Genomic DNA, 18,465 nt, shown 5'->3' on the forward strand with positions numbered 1-18,465 from the left:
ATCCAGAACTTCGGTCTTCATTGCCCCCAATACATTTAGGATATCCTCTCAAATGGCCACATTAGTCTTACTTAGCTTACATGCATTTGTAAGTAGACTTAAAAATGGCTGAACCGCCTGTGTGTACACAATGCCATCTTGAATGCTTTATTGGTCGGTGGCTTTGAGGACTGAAGTAGGGGTCCATCTTTAACAGATTATCAATGCATCAATCATTTTTTATACTGTAACAGTTCATGGTTGGCACTGAAAGCAAAATATATTATTTCTATAGCACCACAAATCTTTCGGTGCTACATAAGACAAACTAAATATACACTGCATGACTGAAACAAGCAATATGAGTAACTTGAAAAGGCCTGTCCAAATTCTTAAACTCCAGAGGGAAAGGAAGCAAATAAACACTTGGTGCAAAAAAAAAAAAAAGGGCACAGATGACCACTCTCTTACGGAAAGATGAGTCCACCATGTCTTATGGCTAAGCCCAGTTAATATAGAAGAGAGCTGCAAAGGATTAAGCAAAGGTGTTTTTTTTATGTCCAACAAGAACAATAGACAAAGAAAGGTTGTGAGAAGTCCAAATGAGCTGCAATAACTTATTGAATGGCTCAGCCCCTGACGGTCTCCCCTCATATCAGTCAGCAGGATGTATATTAGTTTATAATTAGGTATACCTTAAAATGAATTCCATTGGAAAAACAAGGTTTTATTGCTTATTACCACCACACAGTCACCGCTCAGAACACGAACCACAGCTTTGAAAGTATTTCTTCTTTGTTGAGATTAAACTACTTATATAAACATTTATTCATTACTTACATGTTTTTATTTCTCATTGATTTTCTGAGATATTTTATTACATATTGTAGAAAGTGATTTTTTGCAAACAAATTGAAATTATATCATTGTGGTATGTACACTTTTTTTTTTCCTTTTTGTTAAGCATTCTTAACAAAACTAGTTATGCATTTGGCATGGTACAAAAGTGATCTTTGGGGAAGAAGCCACCTTTTTTTCTTTATTGCACTTATCAGTTCTTGATTGGATTTGTTTAGTATTACTGTGTTCCTTGTGCTGATTTAAATAAATGTTTCTCTTACATACACTTCTAGCTGTTCATTTATTATCGCAATGCTTCTGTGCTATATACCGATCTGCAATTCTATTTTAAGAATATTTAATAGCTATTTGTATTTTTATTTTTTCATACAATACATTTGGTGCACTCGAGGTTCTGGATCTCACATCTGACGCTACTCCTGGGAAACAAATGCACACTTTAATCTTTTGCAGAAATGTTACCGCACCCCAGAGTGATGAGGCTATAGAACTAGCACATTGTATTTACTCTGTCATGAAGATTAGGAAAATTGACATATATTCCATAAATTAAGACGTAACAAATTCACTCAGATTATTTATTCGTTAGAATGACCTCTAAAACAGACAAGACATACGTCACAAACATTTATAGATTAAGAGAAAAGTTTCACATTTTAAAATGTAATGTATGCAGTGGAAAACTGATAAAGATTTTAATCAAAAAGTACTCTGTAGAAAATATTTTTTTAAACAGTACTTTATAAGATGACTCCATCATTGACGAAAGGGGTTATATTATAAATAAACCTTATGCTTATGTGTCCTATTCAGACATTTTATAATTACACTTTAACTTCTACAGTGACTTTATGGTATTGGTAATTTAAATTACAATTATTATATAAGTTTACTATTTTTAACACTTGTTGGAAGAAACAAATACAAAGGGTTAAGGCCTATTATAGCAATTTGAATTTGACCTTCAGTGCAATTGTGGGATTTGTTTGTAATGTAAAACCTTTCTACTTTTTTCCCCATGTATTATAAGCAGGATTCTACATACTTTATGAAAGAATCTTTCTGCAACCTTGAAAACATTTTTCTAGTCATTTTATGACGGGAAAACAGGTCAGAATACTGGTCTGAGTGGACTAGTGCTTCTGAAAACATTTGGATCCATTAAGGGATTGGGTGAGAAATGGGCTCTGTTTTTTGATGTCAACCTTTCCAGAGTTTGAAAAATATAACCTATTGATATTTTCTTTAAAAAAAAACAAAAAAACCCAGAAGCAAGAAGTAAACAATAATAGTGGTTTTTAATATGACAAAACTAGGAGAAAAGGCAAGATATTTATAGTCCTGAGACTCTGAACTGTGCTTGGGCTTCATTACTTTTTATATGTGGAACACAATCCATTTCTGCTGATGGGTAGCTTTTACATTGGACGCATATGACTAAGATTCATATGTTTTCCTTCTTCAAAGTCATCAAGCTGAGGAATGTGAAAATTCCTGTTAATGTTACCAAAATATTATATTTCTTCTTAAATTAAAACTGTAGCTGGATCACAAATGTCTAATTGGTAATATTTTTCAAAGCCCAATTACTTCTACACAACTCATAAACCTCTTCATTTATTATATTCATTGATGAGGGACACCATTCCAAAGCCAGTGTCATCGCTCATTCTTTTGTGTCAACCCTCCATTTCCTAGGAAAATGGAAAACAAAGCTACTTGCTTTATAAACAATAGCTGATCACTATACACAAAAGGTGAGCCAGTCGTCCAATCACGGGCCCCGTTCCCTTATCTGGGCAAATTCAATATGGTGGATAATGTGCTGTCCCAGAATGACGATAAGAAGTGCAAATGTGTTCAATACCTTCGATTTTTAATCTTATTACAAATAAAGGTTATTTTTTATACCAACGGATGGTCCGGCTCACTGCCGTATTTTTTTTTTTTTACATCAGATATGGTGATTTTCATGCCTGGTTGGGATTTTTTCTTTATTTGCAATGTGACGCTTAAGGCACTGTACCCAGGAGGCATTGCTTATTTCTGTGGAGTTACTGCACGTCCATGTAGAATAATGTATGTAGTAATGCATGCGTGTGGTGACGGGGTGATAATATTAGTAAGGTACAGTGTGTATGCATTAATGTGTAAGGGAGAGTTGTGCATGTCTGTATAATCAATTCTGTAACACATATAACACCACAGAGGGAACAAATAGATTACTACCTATTCTGGAGGAAACATACCTGCCAGAGTATTGCATTCAGGTAAAAGCAAATAGCCAACTAGATTGCTGCCACGGTAACACCATCCCATGGGGTAGGATATCTATAGGGTGTACATGTTAGATGGGTCAGGCAGCAGATTTAGCAGGAATGTCCCCACCATGCATTCTCCTATAGAATACAAAATCTATACATAGAGGCAATATATGGGTTTTATTTTCTTGAAATGTTTAATTTCCATTTGTACTCAGTTCTACTGGAACCAACACCACTACACCTAAATTACAGTTAAACATGTGGTTATCCTAATTACTCACCAATCACAGTATATAATATGTATGGTAAAGAGAAACTTGTTAAACAGATTATTTAAGATGTGAATTACAGTGTTCTTTTAAATAAGCAGAATTAATTCCTTTGTTTAGTGCTCTTGTTTTAACCTTTATTTCTGTGTTAACATACAGCCTACCGTTAGGAGATTCTTAAATAGTCACTAGCTATGTGACAGCCATTGACTAGTTCTAACATTGTTTAAATGAATGATTTCTAAAATAATGCATAAAGATTTATGAAAAAAATACAAAAAGATAATTGGATTCTGAGATGAAATATCCCCATAGACCTTGTTCTATTACTCCTGCACAAAATAATTATTGCAATTATATTTCATACAGGTCCATCAGTCTTAATGATTTCTCAATGATGTACCTTAAAATATATGGGCATACATAAAACAATTATTGAAGATGAAAAATAATGGCTGTGGCAGGGATATTACCAAATTATTTGGTCTGACATAAAAATCAACACAAAAGATTTACCTTGCAAAAACTGTATATGGGGCCATGTTTAATAAAGACTTAAGAAGCCATCATAATGCCAGTCCATGGAGACAAAATGGCAGTGGAAGATGTGACTGTCAGCACTGTGCTGTGTAAATGGGACAGTTTGGAGACGGGTATATATTGTAAGTACACAGATATTAGCTACCATGGTGTGGCCTAGCTAGCGTTGACAACATCAATCCTACATAAATATCATATGAGTGTTATAACAGAAGCCTGGTAAATTAAACAAAAAAAAAAGGTTTGATCAGGACAATCTTTAATAATAATTAGCCCTGGTTAAGCCTCCCGTAGTGGCCCTACATCCAGTTGTAGCTGCCACATTGAGATGGTGGTGCTCAAACTACATAGGAGGAATCACTGGTGGAGATGTCTGTACAGGAGACTATTCAGCAGGCTTTCCTTCTCTCCAGATGAAGCTTTGTGAATAAACATGAGGCATCCATCTTTAATAGAAGCCATGGAGTTCGTGGGGTGGGGTAGAGAAGCTTGCCCATCACCTTCGATGGATGCCCTTGTTACACTATATTTTTTTATGTCATTTTCAGCAATTGCTTACCACAAGGCACAGTGTCCCCACCCAAAAGGAGGTATGTGGCGGGCCTCCTGAGTCCAGCTTGCTGGCTACATATCACCTTCATAGCCAGCGCTAAATTTGTTAAGGGCCGTTAAAGTTTTGAACATTAGAAAGAAGCCAGCTTTATTTTTCAAAAACTTGAAAGAAATCCGTACTTTCTGATATACACTACATTTTCCACAGATTTCCCACAAATTGATCAGCCATCGAAACGCAATGATGTCATAGCACATCTTGGCGTATTAGCCAAGACAGAAAAAAATGAACAATTTTCTCTCACTGCAGGTTTGAAAGCCAGATTTAAATATTTGTACTTGCAGTTCCAAATGCACCCACCAGGGTATCAAGTAGGAAGTACCAGAAGCAGCACTTATATCATTCAGTGCTCTTTTTATGGGCTTTCGAAACATCTCTTTTATTGAATGTGTGCTGGAAATAACTAAATAGTGGACTGCCAAATGCATTTTGGGCTTTTATATTATTGGATAAACTCAAAGATGCTAGGCCTCTCCTGAAACTCTGTGGTGAAGCTTATCATGCTCTGAGCACAGTTTTCGCAGAAGCAAAGAAGTTTTCGTGACCACGCAGAAGCATGTGTGGTCATGAACAATGGAAATAACTGGACAGCAGCATAATTCTGTATTAGGTGTGGGTAGTATGTCAAGAACAGTCTTGTAAGCTTAATTAGCATTTACATTTCAGGGCGGGTAGATTGTTTTGTAAAAGAGATAATATATGGATACTTCCAGCTAAACTGGAAGGGAAAAATGAGAAGCTTAATGAAACAAGCATAGAGAAGAAAAAAAAGAGAGCAAGTCTGACAAATATATTGCTTGCTCTATTGGCAATTGGCTTACTTACAGAAGTTAATTATCCATGGTATTATTGGCAGTTGGCTTACTTAGTGTATTCCAGGCTTTATTGGTAATTGGATTTCAGTCATTTGCAGTATCACTGATATGAAAGAGGGGAAAAACAATGATATTGAAAAGGAGGGGACGTCCTAAATTAAACACTCTAGAAAGGGAGGATTGCTCTGTAAGCGTAGAGCAAACAGCACAGCAATATTTTAGCTTCGGATTGCCTTTTTGATGTGTCCAAATTCAGAGAATAGCATAACCCCCCCCCCTTAATGCTATTTTCTGAATTTTAACTACTAAATTACCTATTTTTAGTCATAGGACACCACAATACTTTTGTGCCTTTTCTCACTTTTAGACCTCATTAGCAGAAGACCTAGAAATGACCAATTACTTAGTGAACAATCAATTGTATGACAATCAATTAGCAAGAAATAATGCAGTAAATGTGACTAATGCACATGTAATTAGTTTGCATAATGAAACTTGATGCCAAATGGGAACCAGTGAAGCTTTTTTTTTGTAAACGTTGTTCTGTCAAGCTTTCTAAGTAATTTTTTGTCATGTTACCACTAAAATTAAAAACAAAATATATTAACCAACAAATGGTTTGCCCACGACCTTTCATTCTACATATTAAAACGTGCAAATTTGATTTTAATTACATTATATCACAAATTACATTCATATTTAAATTATACACAGCTTGACTCATATTGAGTTACTAACTTGAAAATATAAAAAAAATATTATGGGAAACTACATACTGGAATTTAGTCTAATAAAATACTGGACAAGTAACATCTATGATATTTTTATTATCTGAATACAATAAACCTACAGAATTAGATTTATGATAAAAGTTTACAGCTGCACAAAAACTAATATATATATATATATATATATCCATCCATCCAACAGGAACAGACTTGGGATAAAAATCGATCTTCCCACTATAAGGCCAGTGGCCAATAAATAACATGTGTTCGTCCATCTGATGGATATAGCCATAAGCTGTGCTCTTACACATTTTCAGAGTGCAGATGTGTGTGTGGGAGATTATTTTACGCATCAGACCACTGCGCATATTTTTGGTGTATCTGATGGCCGTTCAGGTGTTACTGCTGAAATCATGGGTATAGGGTGTCTCATTAGAGCTGAGTGTACGCATTAGAGCTGAGTGTACTCATTAGAGCTGAGCAGGCCCGGACTGAGACAAAAAATAGGCCTGGGCATTTAAGCCCGAGCAGCCCATATTTATTTATTTATTTATTTATTTATTGTTAAAGCCCACCCTTCAAGTAGCATCTTTGCATTTACTCACTCATTCACACAAATCATTAACACATTCATTAATGCAGTCTCACAAATCATTCAAGCAATTCATCCACACCTGAATTCATTAATTGTCATACGCATTCACACAATTCATCCACGCATTTATATATTCATTCATTCTCATACGCATTCACACTACCCCCTCTCCCCATCTTATCTGTCCCTTCTCACTATGTACCCCTTTTCACTATGTACCCCCTCTCACTATCTATCCCCTCTCCCCATTTCTCACGATCTAATCCCCCTCCCTCACCCTACTTACCTTGTTGCCGGAGCAAGCAGCAACTGCGGCCGGGCCCAGGACCGGACTGACTGGGCCCATGCTGCCTCTACGGCCGCATTAACGCAGGGCATAAGGGGCACCTGCCCCTTAAGCCCACCGCAACTGCGACTGGGTCTGCCACTCTAAGGGGCCGGGAAGCCCCCACCAGGGCCGGCCTTAGGGGTCTGCGGCCGCACAGGACTTACATTAAAACATCGGGGTTTTGTTTTTTTTTTACTTTATTTAACATCCTCCATGTTAAATAAAGTTAACAAAAACTTTAACATGGAGGATGTTAAATAAAGTTAAAAAAACCCCCCCGATGTTTTAATTTAAACCCTGTGCGGCCGCACACCCGTAAGGCCGGCCCTGGTGGGGGCTTCCCGACCCCTTAGAGTGGCGGACCCGGTCGCAGTTGCCCCTTATGCCCTGCGTTAATGAGGCAGCATAGGCCCAGTCAGTTCGGTCCTGACTGGGCCTATTTTAAAGGTAGGGGCCTGGAGCTGCAGCTCATCAGCCCCTAAATCAATCCAGCCCAGCCCACCGGGTTTGCCTGATGGCCAGTCCGGGCCTGGAGCTGAGTGTACTCATTGGAGGTGTACCATGAACGCACACTGGTAGGCATCTCCTGCCAGCCAAGAGGTTGTGGGTGTCTAAATAGTGCATCAGAAGAATGTTATTTTAAGGGGGGCACAGCTAGTATATACATTTAAGTGCGTATGATGGCTGAAGTGTGCTTTTAACTACATAAATGCAAGTTACACATCTGATACATAACTTGTACACAAATGACACATGGACCTTAACTTTATATCTTTTCAATCAATCGGCCGCATACTTACTTATGGAATATGCAGTCACCATGGAATGTAGGATTTACATAAAGTACACACTGATGCTTAATTATACAATGAATTTGTTTTCTTCTAACTTTAAAATGTCAGATTTTGCATAATTATGTTTGTCAATGTAGCGCAGCACCTGTGGCTTATTACACATATTGTGTTCTTAAAATAGGTCAAGAAAAAGTATGAAAGATTTTTTTTCCTCTGAAGTAGAGTTTTTATATAAGCATGCGTATGTTTCTAGAATAGATTGTGTTTAGCTTCTCATAGGAAACAAAGGTTAAATTATTTTATGGAAGAGACACAGTATTTTCAAAAGTTTATTATTTCATGGGGGGAGGGGGGAATCAGTGTTAACATTTCAGCCCAGGTTTCGAACATTACATACTTATCCTGGCTTGGTATAGAAGTAATCACAATACAATATAGCCAGTTTATTTATTAAACTGCAAGTGAGCTGCAGTAATTTGAAACATTGTGCAAACCATAAGATGCTCATTCCACTGAGTTTCTCCTGCATATAGAGCTGTGCTTGTCCTACTTAGATCATCTATACTATAACTATATGCTCTACCCACAGCAACCCTTGCATAATGCAAATTTTTTGAGATAACTTCTCACGTTAGCCATGTATTATGCAGGGAGCCGTTCTTGTAGGGAAAACTCATTGGTGTTGGCTCTTCAACAGAGAAGTTGGTGCCTCGTATAGCTTAGTATTCACTAAACTTGGTGTTTAACAGACAGTTTCAACTTTCTGTTATTACTACACATTATGAAAGGTTAACACCATAGAACTCCTCCTGCAGGAAGGCCTGACCGGACACTGCATAATGCAAATGGTTTATACGAGGAGGGTTCTTTAAAGACCATTTTTTCCTAAGGGCCAACTGGAGAAGGTTACAGGGTTGGCTCTTCATAATAAATAATATAATAAGGAAGACATCTGGTAAACTCCAAGAGTAGTGAATACACCCCATAGACAATAGATTAAAGAGACTAATGTTTGCCCTAACATTTCACTCTTTAAAATCACCCAAGCTTGAATAAATAATGAAACACTTGGGATCTCCAAGTATACAGTCAAAGCTTCTCCTTTATGGTACCTGCTAATAACAGACTTCTAGGATATACTGATGAAAACTATATTAACACTCACTTGCAATAGGATCTTCTAATTCAAACATAATATATTTATTACGGCACTTTTTGTTTCAATTACCACCAGAGGGTAAGGCATTTAGACCTACTTAACGGTAATATTTACGTGATACAACACATATTGGAAATATGTTTTATTTTTTAAATATCATGTTTTTAGAACAGAAAACTATTTTTACAATGAGGCACACTTAGTGTTTATCTAGCTATAGTTTAAAAAAACCCCAATGTATTTTCCCAATATACACAGACTTTCCACAATGCTCTGCGCATCTATGATTCATATCAACAATAACGACTAGCCTCAGTGTCAGTTCTTGCACAACCATGAAACAAACAATACACACTTCAAAATGATGCACAAAGCTTTACTAGCGAATGTAGTTTAAATGCTTTCACGCTAAAACCAGCATGGACTTAACAGAACATCATAACCTTTGCACCAGACTACAATGTCATAGACATCGTGACTACAGTTGTATTATCACACTGCATGTAAAGAAAAATGCTAACAAACAAAATCACTGGATATTGCAAAGCAAAAATTTGAATATTTCCTATAAAAATATTTTCCAATAAAGGCACAAATCTAGTAAAACATATGAGCAGATTATACTTTTATGTGTATGAGTCAAAGGTGAGGCAATGAAAGAGAAGCGGGTGCAATATTCATTCAAGCACCTACTTTCCATGGAATGCTCACCGTTTGAGGTCAAGTCAAAGGTTTAACGAGAGGCACATATAGTACAGTATAAGAAAATGTGCGGGTTGTGCATTTATATAACTGAGCACCGTTAAAGTTGTGTTTGATTGATTACCTCTGTAAATATTATAGACACTTCAAACGACAATACTAAAAAAATCTACATTATTGCTATTTTAGGTTTGTGGTTAGCTAGTAGCATCCTCAGTATGTACAATGCACTCAGGTGGCTCCAATTCTGAGAGTGAGTTGAGCTTTTCAGGAGACGGATATGAAGACATTTCATTAGTCTGTGTCCTCACCGATACCAGAGTTGGATCATGCAGACATAAAGGTTCTTCTACAACTGCCTGTAGGTTTTCTATAGTCATTCCCATTTCTTTGCTGTGTTCCGAGGGGGATTTCCTGTTGATACGTTTATATGATTTGTCCTTATTTTCCATTCTCTGTTCACATTTTTGAAACCGACCAAAGAATGAGATAAAGAACCCAAATAATACGAAGGCCATAAGACTTGGAATAAATGCCAAGCATTTCACATCTAGACTTGCTCCGATATATCTGCTGTGTAAAAACATATCTCCATCTACATAGCTTCTATTGGTGTGCGGGTCTGTGTTATTTGATCTCCATTCCCATGATAATGTTGTCTGATTAAGGTTTTGTAAGCTTTCAGCATCTTCAACAGTATATATTTTCTTGCCAGGGCCTAGATACTGGCCGTATGCTGATGGCTTGTAAAATATCTGATTCTTCCACATGTTTAGATCGAGTATTAGCACCAGAAAGATGATTCCATAGTTAAACCATTTACCTGAATACAAAGAGAACACAACAAGATCAGCCATCAAGAAATATGCATCAAGGCAGGGCCGGCCTTAGGGGTGTGTGACCTGTGTGACCGCACAGGGCGCCATGGCAACAGGGGCGCCTGCCCAGGACTTAAATTAAAACATAGTTTTTTGGGTTTTTTTTACTTTATTTAACATCCTCCATGTTAAATAAAGTTTTTTTTTTACTTTATTTAACATGGAGGGAACATTAACTTTATTTAACATGGGGGAAGACGGACACCTCCCGCTCCCACCGCAGGACTCAACAAGGTAAGTGAGGATAATGAGAAGTAGGGAGAGGGGGAGGGGAAGGCAGTGAGAAGGGGCAGAGGGGGGGAAAGGCAGTGAGAAGGGGCAGAGGTGGTAGATAGTGAGAAGGGGCAGAGGTGGGAAAGGCAGTGAGAAGGGGCAGAGGTGGTAGATAGTGATAAAGGGGGATAGAGTGAGAAAGGAGTTACAAGATTTTTTTCCTTTCTTTTTTTGGGATGGGGGGGCGCCAGAGGAGTAGTCCGCACAGGGCGCCAGAACACCTAAGGCCGGCTCTGCATCAAGGCCTAATAATAGCAAAATAAACATTATCCAGTCATAACCTACTACATGGGTTAGTATAGGATAATTGGTGTCTCATAACTTTTAACTATATTGAACCAGTTTTAGATAGACCTTTGGTCATACCAGGAGCTTTGTCAAGAGAAAGGTTATGAAGCAGACTATTGAAGGGCTGGCTGACCATGTTGGTGTCACTGAGCTCTATCTTAGGTTTTAACAGCACCTGTTTTGTTTATATATGGTTCACTAAAGGCATGCCAAGACTTTTTTTATTCTATGCAGTGCCATACAGTAGATTACCATTGTAATGTAATACAATGGCTTGTGTTATGGACAAAGGCTGTTTTCTAGCACAGAATGTAGATGTGAGGTATGTGAAGGTATACTCAATAACAAGAAAGAGAATCATAACGTCCTTGTATGAAATAATATAAAAGATGTAATTTTTAGAAAGCTTTAAAAGAGACTCAGCGAGGGTGAAGGTCATTGAAGTCCATCGCCAAGGGAGGTAGAAGAAGCTTTTGCAATTCAACAGAAATAAGGTCATATTGTTTCAATGTCATAGATAAAGAAACTACACACTTGATTGAATAGACTATAGTCATATTCCAATAGTGATTTAACAGGCATTTTCATTATTTTCAACATAGCTGTCTTAGAAAAGGACATGGAAAAAGAGCTATTGAACAGTTATATGAAAATAAATATTTTGTGTATAAATACAAAACACTCACACATTCTTATCATGATCAATGGCTCACGTTTAGATTTAGGTGATTAAAGAAAGCTTTCAGAATGCTTTGTAATATAGTTATTTGAGCAGTGGCAATTTCTCCTTCTCCAGGGGCATTTTCTCAAATAGAGAAGAGCTAAACCGCCATGTCATCATTCCAGTGCAGGCAGCCATAAGTCAAGTCCTATTTTGGAAGTGTATTCTGCATGAATTTTACTGAATTTACCTGCTAGCTCCCGCTTTAGTGAATAAACCGCTCTTACTTGCTGGTTAGTTCACTATTCAGGAATAGCCACTGTATGGCTAATACATTTTAACTATTCTGTTACTTGTTTCAGCCATTGCATAAATGAACACATCAAACAATGTATGTATGCGTTATAATGGACTCGCTGATTACATATAGTACGTTTTAGGGTTTTCGAAAGTCTCAACGCAACATTCCAGCCAATTGCTTTCCCATGGCATGTTTCCATATGCCCCTGTATGTTTGCTTAGGTTAATGCAAAAATATTCTATACCTGATTTTTACAACTACCTCATTATCAGGGTCACCATTATGCAGTTTCTACTATTACTGCCTTGAAGTAGCTTCTCTTTTCAAAAGTATAGTTGAAAGAATGGCCTGGTATCTTTAGGACTGTATACCTACGCTATATACCCTCCGTGGCCCTAAGCATTTAACTAATGGGAGGAAACAGTCCTTGAGCCTAAACTGAACATCATGTGAGCTGTGGTTTGCCACCACCTAGAGATCTATTATACTCTAGTGTTTCTATAGATACTTATAATATTATTGCAAAGGTCTGTTTTAAACATGGTACAAGACATGGCTCACAGTGGAAAAAATATATAAATAAATAGCAATAGGAAAAGATTCTACAACTGTAAATAAAACAAATGTAGCATATTTTATTTGTAAAACAAAATGATGTAGAAGCACATTCAGGATGTCATAAAAAATTTAAAAACCATGAATGGCAGATGCATACCATGAATGCAGGAATGAAACAAACTTTATTAAATGAAAAAACGTAGCATATAAATCGACCCAAAAGGCAATAAGCGCATACTCAAGAGATATAACTTTTGGAAGATATAATGGTACAAGGTCAGAGCTTGTAACATCCTTTTGCTTACAGCCAGGCCCGGACTGGGACAAAAAATAGGCCCGGGCATTTAAGCCAGAGCAGCCCATTTTTATTTATTTATTGTTAAAGCCCACCCTTCATGTACCATCTTTGCATTTACTCACTCATTCACACAAATCATTAACACATTCATTAATGCAGTCTCACAAATCATTCAAGCGATTCATCCACACATGAATTCATTAATTGTTATACGCATTCACACAATTCATCCACACATTTATTCATTCATTCTCATATGAATTCACACTACCCCTTCTCCCCATCTTATCTGCCCCTTCTATGTTCCCCCTTTTCACTATGTACCCCCCTTCCCCACTTCTCAATATGTATCCCCTCTCCCCATTTCTCACGATCTAACCCCCCTCTGCCCCTTCTCACTGCACTCCCCTCCCTCACCGTACTTACTTTATTGCCGTAGCAAGCAGCAACTGCGACCGGGCCCGCGGCAGGGCCGGATTGATTTAGGGGCTGATGGAGCTGCAGCTCTAGGCCCCTACCTTAAAATGGGCCCAGTCAGGACTGGGCGTATGCGGCCTCTACGGCCGCATTAACGCAGGGCCCCTTAAGCCCGCCGCAACTGCGACCGGGTCCGCCACTCTAAGGGGCCAGGAAGCCCCCACCAGGGCCGGCCTTAGGGGTCTGCGGCCGCAAAGGGCTTAAATTAAAACATCTGGGTTGTTTTTTTTTTTTACTTTATTTAACATCCTCCATGTTAAATAAAGTTAACAAAAACTTTATTTAACATGGAGGATGTTAAATAAAGTAAAAAAAAAAAACCCCGATGTTTTAATTTAAACCCTGGGCCCTGGTGGGGGCTTCCCGGCCCCTTAGAGTGGCGGACCCGGTCGCAGTTGCGGCGGGCTTAAGGGGCAGGTGCCCCTTATGCCCTGCGTTAATGCGGCCGTAGAGGCCGCATAGGCCCAGTCAGTCCGGTCCTTACTGGGCTTATTTTAAGTTAGGGGCCTGGAGCTGCAGCTCCATCAACCCCTAAGTCAATCCGGCCCGGCCCGATGGCCAGTCCGGGCCTGCTTACAGCTACCATGCTATTTGCATATCTTCCATGCACACACACATGTTCATCTTCACACACCAGATGTAAACATACCTGTTATATGTATGTGATATTCTTCTTTAAATATCCTCTGGCAGTGTGGTAATCTGAACTGCATATGAGCACTGGGCAAACCAGGAAGATTCATGTCAACATCACCCATGAAGTGTGGAAACTCCCAGTCCTGCAGAAAATAAAGCCTTTACTGTAACAAATCTAACTCTGAATGGTTGTTTTGAATAAAGAGTCAATGGATAACCATGCACAGGTACCAGGTAAATCAACGCACGATAAAAGTCAGTGCTCTTCGCTTGTGCTTTCCTTTAAGTTTCTCAGCAACTCCATTAAGCATGTTCCAAAGTTTGAAAAAAATGTTGTCTTGTGATGAAATTGTTATAGCCAGAACTATAAAACTTTTTAAACAGGTAAACTAGGGAAGTGATATTTCTGCTTTTAATATTGTAGAGATAAACACAGTATTCGGCACAGTCCAGGATTTTCATCTTAAAAGCCTTTCCGTGTTTGTAATTCTCAAGGGATGGTGCTACATAAACACAGTGAACCAAAGTCTAATTACAGTGACTCATCTCGCTTCTGCCAAGCCAGGGATGGATTTTCTTTTTTTTTTTTTTTTTTTATTATGGATGCAGTTCTAGAATGAAAATAAGTAAATCTTGCACTTAACTAATAATTCACCATATTAATTACGTCTACTTACCCAGTGTATGCTTTAGAAGATTTATATTAATACTTTTTTTTTTTTTTTTTTTTAAAGATCATGGTTTCTATTTATTTTATAACGTCTTACATTTTCGAATATAACTCTTTAGAAGGAAGCTGCTAAAAATGGTTACAAAGATCATTTTATACGCTACAATGCCTTCCGTGACATAACATCAAAATAAATTACTTTTTTTTATTATTATTATATTTCCCATCACCCGTCTGCATAAAAGTTTTGCAACAGAAACCAGACATGCTTAGAATAACAGAAATATTCCAAAACATAAATAAATTGAAAATATGGAGCTTAAACTTTTCTATAACTAGAACAGATGCTGGAAGGGAAAATACAGATTACTGAAGGTATTAACCAGTAAAAAAGGCATCCAAAATTACAATGCAGTGTTTAGTAATACAATCACCTGCTAATTTCCAGAAAACTCCAAATTTTAAAAAACCCTGCTGCCTTTCAGATTCCCAGAACAAGATGCAGCCACAATCCCCGAATAAGAAAAAAATATCTGGCGTACTACAACGCCTTTGGCAGGTCTTAAATTCACTACAAAACACTGCTCTTTGGGGTCTGGAGTTTATGGAACAAACATAAAAAAATAAAACAAAGTTTCAATTTCTTTAATGGAAAAACACAGTCTGGTTCTGCTGGATGAGTCATTTTGAAGTGTTAATTCTTTTTCAAAATACCGGTAATAATTGTTCACTAACAAATCTTCCCAAAGCAAAATAGGGGAGATGAAGCAGAGTTTATAAAATACTTGAGAAAGTCAAATGCATACCGCAATTGGGAAAAACAGCCTAGATTATTAGAGGTAAGTAGCTGGCAGATAACAGATCAAAGATAATCGTTTGCATACGAACATGTTGCATAAAGACAAAAAGATTTTAACTTCTGCCAGAAAAGATGTACAACTTTAACTTAAGTTGTCAACCAATTATATAATCCTAGGATGTCTTTAACCCCTTAAGGACCCGGCTCATTTTTCGTTTTGTACCCTGTGGGACCGAGGCTGTTTTGACACTTTTGTGGTGCTTGTGTTCAGCTGTAATTTTCTCCTCACCCATTTAGTGTACCCACATAAGTTATATATTGTTTTTTTCAGGACAAGATGGGCTTTCTTCAGATACCATTATTTTGATCGTATCATCTTATTTACTACAAAAAAAAATAAAAAAAACATTGAAAAATTGAAAACACATTTTATGACTTATTTGAAAAATCTTTTACTCACCTAAAAAAGCAAGTAAAAAAACTAGCTAAATAGATTCTACTACTTGTCCTGAGTTTAGAAATACCCAATGTTTTTATGTTTTTTTGCTGTTTTTTGTAAGTTATAGGGCAATAAGTACAAGCAGCGTTTTATAATTTCCAAATCTTTTTTAACAAATCTGGCCAGTCTGCCTCCATCTCTGTCATGATTAACTCATGTAATGGAGTGGATGCATGGAAGGGTAACCCAGCAGAGGTGGTTAGTTTCTTTGTTTCAGCACTCAATGAGTTAATCTGAGGTTGATTTAATGTGTTTCTTTGTGAATGCCCTCTGTATCTGTTCTGGCTAGAGGTGTCATCTTCCCAAAGGACCCCTGTGGTGATTCATGGCCTCACAGATAAGGACCCTGAGTTATAGGAATTCCATTCCTATCTTAAGTGGAGGGGTTTCCATCACCTTTACCCCACCATAACTTATTTGCACATCAAAGATGGGACCCGGTTCTTGGGGATGGTGTCATATAATCAGTCATGTGGTCAGAGGGGCGTTTGCTTGCAAAAGTCTGATTTAGGGACAATGCAGCGACCTCAAAGCAGAACTCCATGATATACTCTGATCGGAACAACATCACAAGAAACCATCTGGACTTATGGAGTTCCCACAGGCCTGTTTATTGGAGAAACTCGTGAGTGAGGGTCCTGTGTTTAAGTCCCTTTGTTTTTAAGAACTGTTTGCCGTTTTATTTTTCTTTTGTATGTCTTGTTTTTTGTAATTCTGGCACTGTGTAATCTTTGTCTTTTTGTTATTAAAATATTCATAATCCAAGTCTGTCTTTGGGCTCTAGTATCGATATCCACAAACCCTAAGAGAGCATAACACGTTACCATATTGTTATTAAGTTCTACAGGATATATATATATATATATGTTGTTTGCCCGGGGTGGGTTGATATATATATAGAGATAAATGTTCTAATTCGGATTTCTCACGAATCCGGTATCAAAATCGTGAGTGGTGGCAGACTACCTGGGGGGATACAGGCAGGATTTGGGGGTTAATTTGGTATAGCTTACGCCTTGTTAAGGGGTCAAGTTAGTAAATCCAGAGGCCTGGTGCTAATAACCCCTTCATGCCCACGCCCTCCACACAGTCACGGCTTGGCAAGTAGTCCTGACCGTGACAATCTCCTCTTTGGAACATCTTTGAAGCCGGTTAACTCAATTTAACCCATTCAAACCATATATTTTTGAAAACTAAACACCCCAGGGTATTCCAAATGCTGTTATTTTAACCCTTTCCATGCACCAATTATAGAACTACACTTTGTCAAACTTTGTAATAGTAATTTTTTTAATTTTTTTTTTCACACAAATTGAACTTTAGTTATAGATATACAGGTCCTGGTAAATGTCACTGTCAAACACCCCAATGTGTGTTCAGGAACATCTCCTGAGTGCAGTGATACCCGACATGCATGGGTTTGTCGGGTTGTTTGAGATTTAAAATGCCACATTTGGGAAGTGCGCTTTTTTTCTCCATTTTGGTCAGTCTGTACCTATGTCCTATCTGAGCTCGGCCACTCCAATTTACCCCATCAGCCATTTTTTTATATATTAGACACCCCTTGGGTATTTGAAGTGCTTTTATTTTAACTCTTTGTTGAGATTTTTGAGAAATTTTAGCACTTGCTCAAAATAATAAACTTTATTTTTTTTTATTTTATTTTTTTTTATACTTTTTTTATATTTTTTTTTAGACATTTTGCTGGTACTGGATGGTTCATCAAGTGACATCACTGCATAATTATTTTTAAATATTAGCACATTTTTATTTTAGTTTTTGAATATTTTACTAATCACATAGTGATTAGAAAGCTGGGTTCCATTGACTTGCTTGGTTGAATGCAGTACCTGTATTCAACCTGCAAGTGGAGCCAGACTTCTCTAGAGGGTCTGGAAACCATCTAGCGAACTCTTTCTTCTTTATTGTTTTTTTTCCTGGGCCGCCGCCATCTTGCTGATGGCGAAGATCACCGGCAGCTGCGGCTGTGACCGCTCTCCGGAGCGGTCACAGCCCATCCAAAGGTAAGTGTTTGGTGTCGCTGGATGCCTCCTGATCGAGGCATTCCAGCGACACCATTTAAGTTTAGGAGGCGATCGTTGATGTATGGCGGCTGTTGATGCCCCGGGGAGGGGCCAGACATGGCCCCCGATGCCGATCTCGGCGTTACTGAATGCCTCGACATCGAGTAACGTCGTTGATCACTTTCTAAGCTTATTTAATTGTTTGACTGTTCAGGACCGTCAAAGGTCATTTAGTGACCTTCTTGTCATGACGGTCCTGAACCGGCAAAGGTCGCGAAGGGGTTAATAGTTAAGAGTCACACATAAACATCAAAGAATGTATGTTACAGACAACATTGTAGGATTATCAAATAATTTGCATATACCAAAATATAAAAATGTATACGAGTGTGGCTCAGTACTAATATGATGTGGCCCATTCTTATCATAATTAAACATGTCTCCCTGTAGCCTCAT

General features: G+C 37.9%; 1 protein-coding gene across 1 annotated transcript in view; it reads right to left on the bottom strand.

Moving 5' to 3' along the window:
• Positions 1 to 9,844: 9,844 nt before the first annotated feature.
• Positions 9,845 to 18,465, bottom strand: part of LOC149302762 (transmembrane protein 117-like) — a 113,825-nt gene continuing 105,204 nt past the window's right edge. Inside the window, exons 6-7 of the mRNA XM_089481971.1 lie at positions 14,031 to 14,160; positions 9,845 to 10,470 (exon numbers count right to left, since the gene is read on the bottom strand). Coding sequence (XP_089338097.1) covers positions 9,845 to 10,470; positions 14,031 to 14,160 — 756 coding nt within the window. The remainder of the gene's footprint in view (positions 10,471 to 14,030; positions 14,161 to 18,465) is intronic.

Source organism: Sceloporus occidentalis, unplaced genomic scaffold, assembly GCF_023333645.1.
Source record: "Sceloporus occidentalis isolate IW3139 unplaced genomic scaffold, rSceOcc1.0.p SCAF_17, whole genome shotgun sequence".
In the NCBI taxonomy this organism is placed as follows: domain Eukaryota; kingdom Metazoa; phylum Chordata; class Lepidosauria; order Squamata; family Phrynosomatidae; genus Sceloporus; species Sceloporus occidentalis.